This window comes from Desmodus rotundus, chromosome 7 (genome assembly GCF_022682495.2).
Source record: "Desmodus rotundus isolate HL8 chromosome 7, HLdesRot8A.1, whole genome shotgun sequence".
In the NCBI taxonomy this organism is placed as follows: Eukaryota; Metazoa; Chordata; class Mammalia; order Chiroptera; family Phyllostomidae; genus Desmodus; species Desmodus rotundus.
In genome coordinates this window covers 110,502,300-110,520,383 of record NC_071393.1, presented here as the reverse complement: position 1 = coordinate 110,520,383, position 18,084 = coordinate 110,502,300, and the positions used below count along the sequence as shown (strand labels likewise).

At 34.8% G+C, this 18,084-nt stretch overlaps 1 protein-coding gene across 3 annotated transcripts in view; it reads right to left on the bottom strand.

Annotated features, from left to right (window-relative positions):
- The window catches only part of GPHN (gephyrin), a 437,816-nt gene that overhangs the window by 178,764 nt on the left and 240,968 nt on the right, over positions 1–18,084 (bottom strand). For all 3 annotated transcript variants that reach the window (XM_045201246.3, XM_071222011.1, XM_024568512.4), the window contains one exon: positions 2,299–2,433. In XM_045201246.3, the coding sequence (XP_045057181.1) occupies positions 2,299–2,433 (135 nt within the window). The remainder of the gene's footprint in view (positions 1–2,298; positions 2,434–18,084) is intronic.

Genomic DNA, 18,084 nt, shown 5'->3' with positions numbered 1-18,084 from the left:
ACATTTAATAGAAAGAGTAATTTGACTTTCTTTGCTCCTTTGAAAAGTCAGTATTATGGTAAGTAGAATAAGCCAGGTGGCCAAAGACAAATACCATATGATCTCACCTGTAAGTGGAACCTAATGAACAAAACAAACAAATGAGCAAAATAGAACCATAGACATGGAAAGAAGGAACAAGGTGACAGTGACCAGAGGGGAGGCGAGGAGAAAGATAATGGGGGAAAGAAGGGCTAGTCAAGGAACATGTATAAAGGACCCAGGATACTGGACAACAGGGTGGAGACTGAGGGAGAGGGAGCATGGGGGTGGGGGGCAGGGGAGAGCAATGGGGGAAAAATTGGGACAGCTGTAATGGAACAACAATAAAAACATAAAAAACATATAAAAATGTCAATATTCAAGCTAGATTTTTATTATACTAGTATTCTGATTCAGCCTTAACAGTTTAATTTTAAAATGACAAGAAAGCAATAATTTTATCTTTGAGGTATACATTCTGGTGCTGGTAAAAGTTATGTAAAAAGAACAGACTCTTACTCCTAGATAAAAATATGAAAAAATTCTTAGGAAAAAAGATATTTAAATACTCTGCTTTATTTTAATTTATTGTCAGTTTGAACAACTAAGTGCTAACTAAAGAAAAAAATGTCAAGAAAAGCCACCTGCTCTCCTAATGTTTTGCAATAAACATCAAGATTTTTATTTTTAGGATTTCACTTAAGTAAATTTGGAAATACCAAATTAAAATACCAAATTTTAATTTTTAAAATTGGATTTAATATTCCCTTGTAATTAAAATGTAATTACAAAGTTTTAAAAAGGCCCAAGTACTAAGTATAATTAAATTATGCTTAAAATATTCATGTTCACAGTATATTGGTAAAGGGAAAAATAATTCTGTATTCCCAAGATTTAGGTCTTAATGTTTGGTGAATAGCTAACAATTGATAGTGACCTTAACTTTCAGCTTTAATTATTTCCCAGTCTTGATAAATGAGTACAGCTTGTATAATTAGAATTTAATGCAGTCAAATAATTAATTATTTTGTTTTAGAAATTTAAAAGGCATGAATGAGATTCATCTATCCAATCTGTCTTGAGAACTCTGTTTTCATTCGGTTGAGGATGTAGGTGACTGGCATCTGAATGGCATTAACATACATTTTATGTCTAGAATGTTCTTACAAATTTTTTTCACTGAAGATTTAAGATTTCAATTTTTTAAAACTATAATAAATATCAGTAATTTTGGTATAAGTCTAAAAACAACGATATACAACACTAACACTCTGAAGACTGCTGTGAAGGCTGTACCACAGAATGTAAAAGCACTGCTTGAGATCACTTCTAGTTAAATCCAATTATAACACTGATACATTCAGAAAAGTTCGAGTTGACGAAGAGAGCTATGTGAGTCACTAAATTTGAGGAGAGAGAAAAAGTCACAATTTGAAAAATTACCTGAAGATCTCTAGAATAAATTTAGTGTACAGCCTGATATCTAACACCATATCTTATTAAGTAAAAAGAAACTTTACTGTTAACCTTTTGACGCCTCATAGAAAATGTAATGGCACAAATGACTATCTTAACCAGGGTGGAGACATTCCAGGAGCTAGCAGTCACAGCCATAATTAAGTCTGTTACTTAATTTATCATATACACGAAGATGTGAGGCAGCGAATGTCTAATCCTTATTTTCCCCATATATAATTCAGTAGTTGGGAAAATTACAAAAAACAAATACTAAGGTATTTCTTCCTTCCCCCAAAGGTTGGCATTAAAACTTTCTTTCTAATTAATTTAGATTTGTTTCCAAATATTAGGCAGCAACATTCCAAGTTGAGTATGTTTGAAAAAATTTGGAATGATACTAGAGCAGGGAGCTACCCCAGCCTGGATAAGTTAAAAAAAATTCCACTGGCGACATTATTTTACTTTGTTAATCTTATTATTTATTGGCCAGAAATGCATTAATCTTCTGCATAAACATGTAATTCCACATCCATACTGATGAGTATGCTAAGAAAACAACAAGTCTAAAACAAAGAAACAGTATCTACAGAGAGTGATACCTGTAGCTGTGATGATGTAGGAGTAGACATTTTGCATGAAATTTTTATTGTTCTAATGTTGGCCTAATATGACAATTTGTGAAACAATGGGTGGTAACTATCTTACAGTCCATTAATTTTTCATTGTACTATCATTCATGCAATCTGACCTTGACAAGCAGAGGAAAATATTGGTTAGTTTTCCACATAGTAGACTTCGGTGTTAAGGAACTGTACTTACTTTTGGTGTTGGGCAGGAAGCTGTAGAAAGGCGAGATGTAGCCTGAGCACGAGGTGATTCCGAAGGAGTAGTGCTGAGGGAAGCTGTGTCTCGTGGGAGCACCTGAACGCCACGAGAAATAATGGATTCTGGAATCTGAATAAGGGGGATAAGCATGGCTTAATATTCTGACATTACCAACAGTATGTAAAATCAATACCCACACCTAATATTTTTGGGGGGAGCAGGGTGTTCTTTGCTGTACAGTGCTCCTGTATTTTGTCTCATGTACTGTTAGAAAGCATCCAACAATTTGGGCTAGAATAGAACCCTTCAGGTTTAAAATATTTTCCCTGGCCAAACAATATTTTATTAAACTTTTTAATAACTCCTAACCATAACGTAATTGTGATTTAATGTAATTGTGTTTAGTAGTAAAGTAGTTGGTACTCATATACTGGCTCTTTCATTTAATAGTTATGTATTTCCTAGATATCTTCCATTTCTTTTCGGATTCATTTCTATTCTCCTTCAGCCTCTTTGTTCGAAGTTAACCTGTATAGATAGAATCAACAAGCTAACTTGAGCTCTCTGGTTTCCAGTTGGGTTCAGCTAAAGGAAGGCACTGTCAAGAAACTGAAGGGTTGGACAAAAGTAAGGTCTGGTATTTATTTCCCTGGCTCCTTCTCTACCAGGTCGTCATCATAAGTTGGCTAGGATCACAGCTCATGTCGGATGACACTTGCTTATAGTTCTTTTCTAGATTCTGACAGCATCCTTCCCTTTGCCCCACTAGGACTAGGAGTATTAATAGTCTCCACTATTACTAGTCCCAGGGTACTGCATTATGTCAGGTTGCTTTCCCTAAAATCTGCCCAAACCTTTGTAAATATCATAGTCCTTTATTAAACTCTTCTTAATTATCCATTTAAGTATGCATGACTTCTACTGGAACACTGATGAATATACTTTTCTAATTGCCATTTCCTTTATCTAAAAAATGAAGATAATGATAGAATCTACCTCAATGGATGACTACTGAGTGTTAAATAAGAAAGTGTATATAAATTATCTAGCATTTCCAAATAGTAAATACTTAATAAATGCTGGCTATTATTATTATTATTATATTATACCTATCAACACCATAAAGAGTAACGTAATTGAGTATCACTATTCTAAAAATATGTAAACATAAGGACAAATAATGTGAACTATTTATTTTTCAAATCATTAATATTTATGTCAACTATAAAATTTATTATTTGGGGCTATTCATAATTTAGTTCATGTTCTGGGCTAGTACTGATGGGTGCACATCTTCCAATCTCAAAGTGAGAACTTGAACACTTTCAAGTTTTGTGCACAAGAGGAGTAAAACATTTGATAAAATATGCAACAAATATCACTCACTAAGTAAAAAGAAGGAAGCAGCAGCCAGACTTAGTGATTAGAAAGGTGCTCCTGGTTTTATATATCCTCTCTTTCTCATAAAGGACATAATATTGTACTATTTCCAAAGAAGCTCTTTTATTTACTTTCCATACCAACATCCTCAATGCCAATGGTACTGCCACTACTTCAAAGCTTGACAGTTTATGTGATTTATGAAAAATATCCCCATAATTAGGATGAAAAGCAGTAGAAATTCGGAGAAGAAAAATGGCTCCATCTGCCAGTATTTTTGAGTATCAAATTGTGATAAATATTCTAAATTAAGGTAGTCTGATTTAGAAGAGCTATATGTTGCCAGTTATGCCTAATAAAAAGGCCTTAATTGGAAAGGTCAAATGCCTCTATTCTATTTCACATGATATCATATTCCTCTACTTCACAGCAATTATCACACTTACACTACAGTATATGTGTGGTAGATTGATCAATGTCTAGCTTGCTTTCTAGAATGCACTGTTATAATGATGCAACGGTGTTTTGGGTACTGTTGTGTGTCCAGTACCTCATGAAATGCCTACACAAAGTTGTATGTATATGTGATATACATATTTCCAGACTTACACAGATGTACATATATTACACATCTCTCTCGCTCTCTGTGTATGAATGTAAACAAAACAGTATGATATTTGAGAAGAAAGATAGGTTTAAATTTTGGGATATATCCTTTTAAGTTAACAGTCTGAAGACACCCAATGAGCTATCAGAAACACGAGACTACAGCTTATGAAAGAGTTAGGGGTTGGATATGTACTTTGGGGATTATCAATGGAGGTGGTCGTTGCAGTCACGCAAATGTTTCGGATCACCCAAACAGACTATATAAAAGACCAAATGATAATGGTTGAAATTCTAGGTGATATCCATACTGAGGTGCTATAGGAGAAAAAGAATTGGGGAAAAAATCTAAATGGGATGAACATAATCTTATTTTTCCTTGAATAATCTGAGTTTATATTTATTATCCTGGCTCAATTATTAAACAGCACATTTTTACACTTTCCAAAGTATTTCAGTTTGGAAACTAAATTATCTCACCCTCCTCTCTATTTAAAAAAATTAAGTTTTGGGGGTGATACTGGCTAATGACTGTATATAAGTTTCAAGTGTACAATTCTACAATATTCATCTGTAAATTGCATTGTGTGCTCACCACCCAAAGTCTAGTCTCCTTCTGCCTCCATATTTATATTTGAACCCTTTACACTCTTCATCTTCCCCCAAGCCCCTTCTCCTCTTAACTTTCATACTGTTGTCTTCCTCTCTTTAAGAAACTGTTAGAGACAAAAGAGGAAAATTAAGAAAGAGTGGCTATAAGGGAAGGAAAAAAAGAATAAACTTTCAAGGAGATGTTAAAATATACAAATATTGGAGAAACAGGAGTAGAATGAGAGTTGGAAAGAAGCCATTAGATTTATCAATTAAAGGAGCTACCAGGAAAGTAAAAAGAGTAAAAATAAGGAAGCAAGTAAGTATAATAAAACAAGTTAATTTTTGGGAAATGAAGTGAGACATTCACTAGTACCCTTCTCTTTGATGCTGGGAGTAAAGATCTACTGATGAGAAAACAGGGAAGTAAAGGTGAGAAAGATAACTTTTTAGAAGACTAGTCACAAAAATCTGGATTAATGCTTTGAGATGAATGAGAATGGAAGGCAACTAATAATTTGCCAAAGGAATTATCAGCCATCCTCCTGTCAATATTGGCAACCACAAATTTGCAATTTCATTATGTCGCCTGGAAATAAACTTTCAACCCATCTCAAAAAAGAAACTTATGCTAGAGATACTTAAAAATCATTTGCACAGATATGGTTGGGGAAGATATATAGGTAGATAAGATCATACAGGCAAAGATCATATTGCAAGAATACACCAAGAGGGATAAAAGAAAAGAAAGACACTCAATAAGATGAGTGTAGTCATTAATTGCCTGAGAGAGAGCTTATTTCATGAAGATAAATTCTTGATTATAAGACATAAAGAAAAAAGGTGGATGTAAGAAAAAGGAGGCAATAAATATGGATTACTTTGCTGATGGATATTTGTATTGTTTTCATTTTGGAGACATTATGAACAATGCTACTATGAGCATTCTTGTTCATGTATCATAATTCCCACATGCATTAATTCTAGGATATCAATTCCCAGGAAAAGAATTACTGCTATAGGGTATGAATACCTTCTTTTAAAAATATTTTATTGTTTATTTTTTAGAGGGAGGGGGAAGGAAGGAGAAAGAGAGGGAGGGAAACACCAATGTGCAAGAGAAACATCAATCGGTTGCCTCTCACATGCCCCCAACCTGGGACCTGGCCTGTCACCCAGGCATGTGCCCTAACTGGGAATCCAACTGATGAACTTTCAGTTTGTGGGATGACACCCAATCTCCTGAGCCACACCAGTCAGGGCTGAATACCTTCTTTTACAAATTTGTAAATTGGTTAAGCCAATTTATACGTCTATCAAAAGAGTAACAGTTGCTCTTACTCCACAAGTTACCTCTATCTAATGTCAATACTATTAATTTTAGTCAAATCTGGTAGGTAGTAATAATATCTTACGGTGGTTTTAATTTTCCTTACCCTGTTAGTGTAAGCACCTTTTCATATTTATCATAGTCATTTAGATGTTCTCTTTTGTAAAGTCCCTGTCTGTCTTTTGCCCAATTTCCCCTTATTGTGTTGCTCTTTTTTGTTGAATTAAAAATTATATTCCTGTATTTATTCTGAAAAACTAGTCATTCATCGGTTTTATATGGTGTAAATATCTATTCCTACTCTAAGGCTTATCATGTCTTACTTTATCATGTCTTTTGATAAATATAATATTTTAATTTAGTTAAATCTATCAATAGTTTCTTTTATAGTGAGTAGTTTCTGTCTTAAAAGGAATCCTTCTGTGGAAATGGCAGGGTTGGAATGCCAAAAGTCCATCCTTCTACTAAAGAGGTGATTTAACTAGCAATAATGTCAGAATCAACTTTACCAGAAATCTAGAAACTAATTAAAACTTTATAGCAACCAGGGGAAGGGTTAATCAATTAAAACCAAAACCAATGAATCACCCACTATACAGCTCAGTCGTGGCCTGGACAACACAGTACACATTCCCGGTAAAGCTTCTTACAACTGAAGGAGAACAAAATTTATTCTCAAAAATTGTGGCTGTTTATTTCAACATGTCTGTTGGCTCACTGAAGGACACACTTGAAGGGCTTGCCTTTGCTTCTCCTGGCTTGGAACAATCCCAGGAGTTCAGGAAACTAATTGGGGGGGGCAGTAATTGTCAAAATTTAAAACCAGATATTAACCTCTGTCTTGACAAGGAATAACAGTTGGGACAAACAATAGAGTAACTGAAATGTTCAGGTATAAGGGCTTTGAAAAGTTCCCAGATATTCCCAAGAACCCAAAAGCTCATGTGTATGCCCAGGGTTAGGCTCATTCTTGCAAGACTTCATCTAATCTTTCACTTCTTGTTGAAGGTCAGACTGCACCATCAGGAAGTGAAGGGTAAGGCAGAGTTGTAAACTGCCTGGCTGAGTGATGAAGACATGCCCTGATACATACAAAGAACCCATCTGCAAAGAATTGGAGAGTTTTCTTTTTCTGTATGTATACTTTCTCAAGGTATTTAAGGAAATCTCTGTTGAATCACTAGCTGACCATGAAGCTAATGGCACAGAGATTTCAGTTGCCACACAGCAAAGAATAATAGACTTGACAAAAATATTTCAGAAAAGTTAATCAACAAAAAATAGCAAGCAGCAATAAGATACTCCAGGGAGAAAGGAGAATCTGATTTCCAAATTGCCATTTATAATATTCAAAGAACCCAGTTTTCAACAAAAAGAAGGAATAAATAGAAACTGTCCCTGAGAAAGCCCAGACATTGGATTGACTAGACGAAAATTATAAACCAAGTATTTAAAATGTATCAAAAGAGCTAAGGAAAACCATGGACAAAGAATTAAATAAAGCATGGAAATGATGTCTTGCCAATAGGAAATATCAATAAAAATAAAGAAATAAAAAGGAACCAAATAGAAATTCAAAAGTTGGAGAGTATAATTAAAATGAAAAATCCACTGGGGAGGGGATTCAGCAGCATAATTGAACAAGAAGAAAAAAAGAATTAATGAACTTGAAGTTAAATCAATTTAGAACACCTAGTTGTAGGAGCAGACAAAAAAGAACAAAGAAAAATAAACAGGACTCATCAAACCTATGGGACACCAATGACTGTACCAAGACATGCGTGATAGTTCCAGGGGAGAAGAAACTGGCAGAGGTAATAGTTGAAGAAATCATGCCTGAAAATTTTCCAAATTTGTTGAAGACATGAATCTACAAATCCAAGAAGCTCAAATACCCCAAGCTGGATAAACTCAAAGATATCAACCAAGAAACACTGTAATCAATCTGTCAAGAGTGAAAGGCAAAGAGAATCTTGAAAGCAGCAAAAGACAAGCAGCTTAGACAAGAAGTACTCAATAAAAGTAACAGCTGATTTCTCAACACAAACCACAGCAATCAGTAGGCAGTGAAATGACATTTTCAAAATGGATCTGAATAAGAATAGATGGCACATGAATACCTAAATGGGTTCTTTCAGAAAATATACATTATATATCTTCCCAGAGTTTTGGTATTAATCCTTTTAATAGCTATGACTAAGTATACTGAAAATTTTACTAAAGGATAAAACTATCAAACTAGTGTACCTTGAGTTAGTAAGGTATCTGACAAGTCATTCATAAGTCTTGTGGACAAGATAAAGAAAGTGGGTTTTGATGACTACAAGAGAAATATGTTAGCTGACCAAGCAATTATAGCCAATAGGATTTCTGGTAGTATATGCAATGGCCTACCCTAAAAAAAAGTTGTAACAGTAACTTGAATGAAAGCATAGTTAATATATCTGTAGGTGATAGAGCTACAAAAAACAGGTAATATACTGAATGGCCAATATAGATTTCAAAAAGCTCTCCTTAGGCTACACTGATCAGTTGAATGCAACAAAATGAAACTTAACAAGAATAAATATGAAGACCTGAATTTAGATTAAAATCAATGATAGAAAAAATCCACAAGAATATACAAAGAAAATATATACTTTCTGACTTTTTTTCTAGACAGTAAACATGTAAGCTGTGACTATAACCTACCTTTATATAAATGTAAAAACTTAAATATTCATATGAATGTTTCTTACAAGGGCTATCTATACTTATTAAAATTATTCTCCCATTAAAACTTTTTTTTAGAATTTTTGTTGTTCTCAATGGTATTAATCAGAGTCCTTATTAACGTTTGTTTTCCTATGTAAATTTGCCTTCCAGGAAAATGAAAAGGGATAATCTTGTTGATACCTACATTTCAGTATCAATTTCTGATGGCATATATAAAACACTTAGAATGGTGTCTGCTCTATATTATAGCATTCAAAAGTTATCTGTTATCACTGTTAATATAGTTGCTTAATATATTGGCTTACTATTGGGAGAGAATATGCTCTTTTTTGTCTATTTCTTGGAAGGTTCCTTATACATCATGGGCATTACAAAATATATCTTACTTTATTGATGATTATAAAGTATAGTTGGCATATAATATTATATTGGTTTCAGATGTACAACATAGTGACTTGACATTTATGTATTTTGTGACATGATCACCATACTAAGTTTAGTAAGCATCTGTCACCGTGCAAAGTTACCACACTATTATTGATTATATTCCCCTGTCTTGTATTTTTATATCTGTCTTATAAAGTTAACGGACATCTATTCCTTAGAGATGGATGAGGCACTGTATTTTTTCATGGAACATATTTAACAAATATTTACACAGTAAATCCTATGTGCCAAACTCTGTTGGATGCTGGATTGATCATATAAACTAAGAGATGGTAATCCTTATCCTCATGGACCTTATAGTAGACATACATTTAAACCAAACACATGAATAAGTATATAATCGGAAACTGTGACAAGTGCTATAAAGGAAAAGAACATGGTGCTATGGGAAAGAATAACTGCAATAATTTAGGTTGGGGGAGGCAGATCAGACAAGTCTTTCTGTGAGAAAGAGATGCTTAAACTGGAACAGAAAGAATAAACAGACATTAGCCAGGCAAAGAGTAAGGTTAGGAATGCGTGTGCTCAACGTTTGTGTATACGAGCCTTCGGAGAGGGACAGCAACATTAATCACATTCCGAAAGGAGGTCGCCATTAATAAAAATGTAAGAACCATTCACTGAGCTAGGGGTTAAAAAGGGACTAAAGGCTGAATAAGAAGGAAAAAAAGGGATTGTCTGGTTGGGCCAAGAAAGAGGTGTGAAAGGGAGAATTGTATAAGTAATATCTGAAGGCTAAGTTAGTATTAGTGAGGATATCAACACCCTACTATTAAATGTTTACTTTATCCAGATACCATGGTAAGTGCTATTAAATCCATTTTCTTATTTAAATATTCATAAATTACTCATGAAGTGATAATAGAGTTAATATCATTGTTATTTTTATTAGAGAAGACTGCGGCTTAGGAAGGGGAAGTAATTTATCCAATGTGAGAATAAATAATTGACAGAACTAAAACTACCAGATGCGAAAGCTCATGTTAAGTACAATGAATACTGATTTCCAGATTTGAAAAAGGTCTGTGTACTTTATTTTAACATACTTTCCTATTTATTTTATTCACAAAATACTAGTGAATTTTGTGAAAAACTTATGAGAACATATATTAGCCCAAATAATACTTACTACTAATTCATCACACTTACATACATAATCAATCCAACAATATTACTCAAAGGTCAATGTTAGGAAAAAAACAACTGGCATCCTAACAAGACATTCCTTTATTAACTATAATAGTTATATAAAGATTTCAAACATTAATTATTAAAAATCATATAGCCTTCTACAAAATCCTGCTTTGTAGCATCCATATGAGTAGAAACAAATAATGGTATAAACAATAAAAATGCAAACTAGGCACACAAACATCTTTAGCAAAAATTTGATTTTTTGTAAACATCTACACATCATGATACTCCTTTTGAGTCGAGAGAAATTGTGAAAGACTTTGAAATGGAGAAAACAGTATTACTAGGTGTCCTGTGTAGTGGACAATTCTCGATTATCTGCACTGTTCATAGCTTTTCAGCTATTTTACAATTCTAAATTATAAAAACTGATAGCAATATAAATGGTTTTGGTCCAAATGATTCTATTGGAGGTGCAATGGACTACTCTGCAGATAATGACCAAGTATTGCATCTATTTGTAAATTCATTTCAGCATTCCTAATGCCTATATAGTTGCATTCTCTGTTTTCTGTGAAGTGGTTGTAACATCTTCCTGTGATCATTAGCTAATGAATAAAACAACATCTTTGATATGTATTCATTCATTTGACATTTGTATTAAAATTCTATATGTAAAAACTTACTTTTAATAGTTTTAGAGGTCATCCACTGAGATGCCCAGTGGATTTATCTAATAGAACAAACTGTGCTGTGGAGTACAATTTTAAGCACTTGCTTAAGCCCACAGGAATCTTTTCTTTGTAACCAGAGGTGAATCTCAAATGCCAATAGAAATTATATAACTGTCTGTTTCCTCCAGGTTTAAAAAAACTGAAATAAAAACCCCATTATATTGATTTGTGCTTCATCTGTTTCTAGTTTTTGCACTGCCAGGAAATTATTGCTTATTAGTGGCAACAATAATTGGGACGTTGGTTTTTGACCACTTGGTGATCTCTGTAAATGGATTACAGATTTTTATTCTCTACTGGGTGAAAGATGACAGAGTGCTGTTTACAGTCCTTTTTTTATATGTCTATTTCTTCATTTTGAGCTCAACAAGCAGTCAAAGAATTGTATGTTGTAGAAAGTTGTATTATGTATATACTTGAGCTTTACTGTCTGCTAAAATACATGTATGTCAGATAGTTCTTAACTACCTACCCCTCCCAATTGTCTGTGTGAATTAAAAATGTCTTATTTTCACTAAAAGTTATAATTAATATGAGTCACTGAAGCTACAGTAGGAGCAAGAGTGTTAGAGAAATACAACTGGGCATGTGCTTTTGTTTTTTTAACGCAAAAAAATTTTGTCTAAAGCAGTTTCAAGCTTTTGGTCTCTCGACCATTTACACATTTAAAATTTATTTAGAACCCCTACAGCTTTTGTACAAGTGGGTTATAATTTTCATTATTTACTGAATTATAAATCAACACAAAACAAAAATTCAAAATATTTATTAATTCATTTGAAAAAACCAAGGATTAACATATTGCATGTTAAGTAAATTATAAATCAGTATTAGGAGGATAGTTTTCATCTTGTGGATCATCTGAGAAAGACTGCAGTCCTAAAGTAAAGTTTGTTCAAGAATATACTTTAAAGTTTATTGAAGAATATCTGAAAGAACATAAAGAAGACTAGAACTTAAAAAGTTTATTTTCTTTGACTTTTAATACCTGAGCCTGAGAATAAGTTATAAAATGTGTTGAATATAAAAAATTTGCTTAATTTTGATGTGCTGTTCTTTGATTAATGCCTTTACTATCTGTGTAATCTACTCAGCAGAAATGCTGTGTCTTACCAGAATAATTTTCTGTGCTATACGTTAACTTCATTAGATGCTCGAGTATTTAAGGGTGAAAAAACAAATAACAAAGATTCCTTACTTATGAAAGAGCTAATTCTTAAAAATTGTGGCAACTTTTATGCTTTTACTAATGTTTTGTCATTTTAATTAAAAGGCTACCAAAAATTACTTCACAGGTCTACAGGATACCATCAGAAATGAAGTATGTAAATTTCCCTGACAACTCAAAATTGAATCCTACATATAAAACAAATTTAAAAAATTTCAGGGTATCATTTCACCCGAAAATATCTTTGAATTTTCCCAGCAAGCTCCTAGAAACTACAAAAATTGGTTCTTTCAACATAGAAAACGAGTGAAGAAAGATACAATTAGGTAATTTATTGTTTCAGATCTTATACTTAGCTCTCTGATCCACTTATTTTACTTTTTAAATCCTTACCCAAGGCTATGATCAGTGATTTTTAGAGTAGGAGGAAGGGAGAGAGAGTGAAACATTGATTAGTTGTCTCCTGCATACGCAATGACCAGGGATCCAACCTGCAACCCAGGGATGTGCCCTGACTGGGGATCGGACCTGCATCCTTTTCGTATACGGAATGATGCTCCAACCAAAGGACCAACCTGGCCAGCGCTCTTTGATCCATTTTAAATTAATTTTTATATGGGGACAAACTAATCTACTTTCATGCTTTTGTATGTGGCTGTCCAATTTTCCTACCACAATTTATTGAAGAGGCTTTCTTTTCTCCATTGTGTGTTTTTGACTCCTTTGTTGAAAATTATCTGCCCATATACATGTGGTTGTATTTCTGTTCAATTAACAGATTCTGTTCAATTAACCTATGTGGTTTTCTGCCAAGAGCATATGGTTTTGATTAACATAGCTCTGTAGTATAATTTGAAGTCAGGTAGTATGATACTTCCAACTTAGTTCTTTTATCTCAGGATTGCTTTGGCTATTCGGTGTCTGATGATTTTAAGATGTGGTACATATACACAACAGAATACTACTCAGACACAAGAAAATAAGAAATAATGCCATTTGTAACAACATAAATGGATCTTAATGTAAGGCTAAGTGAAATAAACTAGTCAGAAAAAGCTAAGAACATATGATTTCACTCATGAGTAGGATATAAAACTGAAACTTGTGGACACAGACAGCAGTGTGGTGGTTACCAGAGGGAAGTAAGTGGGGATGGTGGAGAGTGGAGGGAACCTAATATATGAGGCCTTTCCGGAAATAGTCCAGCCATTGTTCATATAATGAGAACAGTATGTGCAACATTGATGGAGCCTGGCAGCCAAGGAGAGTGGACTGGAAGGCACATGCCTGAACAGTGAAGATGTCACTATACTAGTCAGTGGGGACGGTAGACACCTCTGAGGGAATGGATACGTGTACTGTGTGGCCATTGCATTCAAAATGACTGACTGAGCAAGTGAACACCAAATCTGCATCAAATTTTGCATTAAGCTTGAACATTCCTCCGCAGAAACTATTCGGGTGACTCAGAAGGCCACAGCTATGGGCAACGGCTGATCAGAAGCTTCATCACAACAACACGCCCGCTCAGGCATCACATCTCGTGTAGATTTTTTGGCAAAACATCAAAACTGCCAGGTGACTCAGCCCTGCTACAGGCCAGATTTGGTGCCCTGTGACTTCTGGCTTTTCCCAAAACTAAAATCTTTCCCTTGGAAAGGGAAGAGATTTCAGACCATTGATAAGATTCAGGAAAATACGATGGGGCAGCTGATGGCGACTAGGAGAACTGTGTGAGGTCCCAAGGTGTCTATGTTGAAGGGGACTGAGGCGTCATTGTCCTATGTACAATGTGTCTTACATCTCATATCTTCTTCAATAAATGTTTATATTTTTCATATTACATGGCTGGATACCTTCTGGATATATATATATATATATCAGAATGGAAGAGAGTAAAATTTTCTAATGGGGATAAAATACAGATATTTCAAAAATTTTGAGCAGCATTTCTCCTTACCATAAAGACATTATGAGGGAATTGACAGTTTTCCAGGGACTTTACACAAAGAATGCAACTGCTGAAATAGTTATAACTTTTATTTATATAAATTTAGCCTAGAGAAGGCTGGGCTTCTTTTTACATATGCTAACTGTCCACGAAATTTACAGTTGTGATGCATCTAGCAAACCTACTTATATCCTTCTAATATTTTAATTAAATTTATTGTGGTCCCATTGGTTAACAGGATCTTAAATGTTTAAGTGTACATTTTTATGATACGAAATCTGTATATTGCATTGCATGCCCACCACCCAAAGTTAAGCCATCTTCTGTCATCACACGAGGTCTGTCCAGAAGGTATCCAGCCATGTAATATGAAAAATATAAACATTTATTGAAGAAGATATGAGATGTAAGACACATTGTACATAGGACAATGACGCCTCAGTCCCCTTCAACATAGACACCTTGGGACCTCACACAGTTCTCCTAGTCGCCATCAGCTGCCCCATCGTATTTTCCTGAATCTTATCAATGGTCTGAAATCTCTTCCCTTTCCAAGGGAAAGATTTTAGTTTTGGGAAAAGCCAGAAGTCACAGGGCACCAAATCTGGTCTGTAGCAGGGCTGAGTCACCTGGCAGTTTTGATGTTTTGCCAAAAAATCTACACGAGATGTGATGCCTGAGCGGGCGTGTTGTTGTGATGAAGCTTCTGATCAGCCGTTGCCCATAGCTGTGGCCTTCTGAGTCACCCGAATAGTTTCTGCGGAGGAATGTTCAAGCTTAATGCAAAATTTGATGCAGATTTGGTGTTCACTTGCTCAGTCAGTCATTTTGAATGCAATGGCCACACAGTACACGTATCCATTCCCTCAGAGGTGTCTACCGTCCCCACTGACTAGTATAGTGACATCTTCACTGTTCAGGCATGTGCCTTCCAGTCCACTCTCCTTGGCTGCCAGGCTCCATCAATGTTGCACATACTGTTCTCATTATATGAACAATGGCTGAAATTTTTCTGCCATATATGTTTATGTTGTTTAATTACGTTTTAAAGATTTTATTTATTTTTAGAGAGGGGGAAGGTGGGAGGGAGAAAGAGAGAGAAACATCAATGTGTGGTTGCCTCTCATGTGCCCCCTACTGGGGACCTGGCCTGCAACCCATGCATGTGCCCTGACTGGGAATAGAACTGGTGACCCCTTGGTTCACAGGCCAGCCCTCAGTCCTCTGAGCTACACCAGCCAGGGTGATTTTCTTATCAAAACTTTATAAGTATCTCTGTTTCTTTTTGTAATGGTATCATTTATTTCCTGACAAGTCAATAGGATGGCAGGTTGCTCATTCTGACTGGCCATTTGAATTCAACATATTGTTTTCGCCCTATCCTTTACCAACTGGAAATTAGCAATTATTTTTCTTCCCAGGGCAAGCAGCAGGTTTTCTTCTATGCAGTAGAGCCTGGGGATAATCATTATTGTGCTGAACTTCTTCAGAAGATTTAATTTCTGTCAGTGAGACAAGATTTCCTATTATGTATCTCTTTGGATATCTTTTTCCTTTGTCTCAAATTCCTCTTTGCCTGTCATTATGACTTGGAGTTTTTAAAGTATAAGTTGCCTTGAAGCTGCATTGCACAAGTTATAATTTCTTCAAATTTGGATCCAGTCTCTTTGAAAAAACCTTCATTCTTACTCAGCAACCACAGAGGGACAGGATCTACTTTCCGTCTTTTCCCTCTTTGTGTCACATTCCCCTACTCCCTATCCTTTTGAAACAGGATTCTCACTCAAAAATAAAACTTCAGGGATTCCTATTTGATATATTTGTCATTATAAGAAAGACTTTTCACCTGTTTGATGGGATGGTATCTATTGAGGTATATTAGCTAAGATGCTTTTTGGTTTACAGACAACCGTATACCAATTTATATCTCTAATTAACTTTTATAAAGTAATTTATTGGCTCATGTAACTGAAAAGTAAAGAGGTGGGTATAGCTCAACAAGGGTTTGAGTGAGTGGTTCAAACCTTGTGAATTGGACCCAACGGCTCTCTTTCTCTTGTTTCTCAGGACTGCTTCTTTACTGTTGGTTCCATTATTGCCAGTTTTTCCTTTCATGGTTCCAAGATTAAATTCTTGAGGCTGTGTATTTCCTCATTAATATCCAGTAAGAAACAGAATTTGTATCCCCACCACTACAAATAAAACTTAAGAGATGAGACCCACTTGCTCCTACTAGCCTGAATTATGTGTTTCTTGAACTGAAAACTGGCTATGTGAAATGGATATGCTGATTACATTAAGCCAACCTGTCCTGGAGGTTTAGTCAATCTTCCACCAAACCATGTGACTGGGAGATGCAGTACAGAGTTAGAAAGAGGGAATGGGAAATGGCTGCTGGAGAGGCAACCAACAAACATCTATTATAAGAGGCATTCCTCAAGCCTCTATTTTCTGAAAAAGCAAATTGATCAGTTTAGCAAAAACTAGTAATCAGATCACTAGTAACTAACTATTGAAGAGTCAGTACACTGATCAGGTTTCACATTTTTTTTTTTAATGATTTATTTATGAGTTTTATTGGCATCATTTTTTAAACACGTTTTACACTTTATTTTTATTATTATTATTTGTTGTTGTTGTTCAATTACAGTTGTCTGCATTTTCTCCCCACTCCTCTATCCCACCACAGCCAAACCCACCTCCCTCCCCCACCTCCACATCCCCCCTTGGTTTTGTCCATGTGTCCTTTATAGTAGTTCCTGAAAACCCCTCTCCCCACCATCCCCTCCCCACTCCCCTCTGGCTATTGTTAGATTGTTCTTAACTTCAAAGTCTCTGGTTATATTTTGTTTGCTTTTTTCTTTTGTTGATTAGGTTCCAGTTAAAGGTGAGGTCATGTGGTATTTGTCCCTCACCACCTGGCTTATTTCACTTAGCATAATGCTCTCCAGTTCCATCCATGCTGTTGCAAAGAGTATAACACAATGGAATTCTGCGCAGCAGAGAGAAAGAAGGCTTCACATTCTTTATCATAAGTAGATAATTGAGTTAAGAAAGTAAAAAAATTAATAGAAAACTCCCTAGTTATATTGTAAATTCTTTATAGGCTAGAACAATCCATTTATATTTGCATTCTGAGCATCAAGCATAGAGTTTGGTGCCTAGAAAGAATTTTGTAAATATTAAACTCTAAACTTAGTTACAATTTTCCCCAATATGCATTATTTGGTACAAAGAAATAACCTCTTGTGACTTACAGGACGATTATTATTTCCATCTTATACATAAGAAATGTAACCTTAAATGCTGAATAATTTGCCCCAAATGTTAACTGGGAAACTTAGGACTTACATCTAGTTTTTCTGATTTTAAGTTGAATAATTTTACATTATCCCATAATGCTTCGCATGCCTTAGAATGGGAACCAGCTGAGGGAAATTGTGATGTTTTCTCTCCAATAGGCAATTGGATTGTCCTTTTCAAAAATTAATTTTTAAATTTTACATGGGTAAAGCTTGTAAACATCAGCCAAATAGTTCATAGATAAACTGTAAATGACTGTTCTCATGTAGAGATCTAAAACACTGATAATAAACCAGGGCATTCAGAACCAATGAGACTCATTAATGAAGCTGGTGCTGGATAAGCATTCACAGAGTTAACATAACTTCGTTAGGAGCATTAAGAACCTTCCTTTTAATTATTTTCTGTTACCTATTTCTTC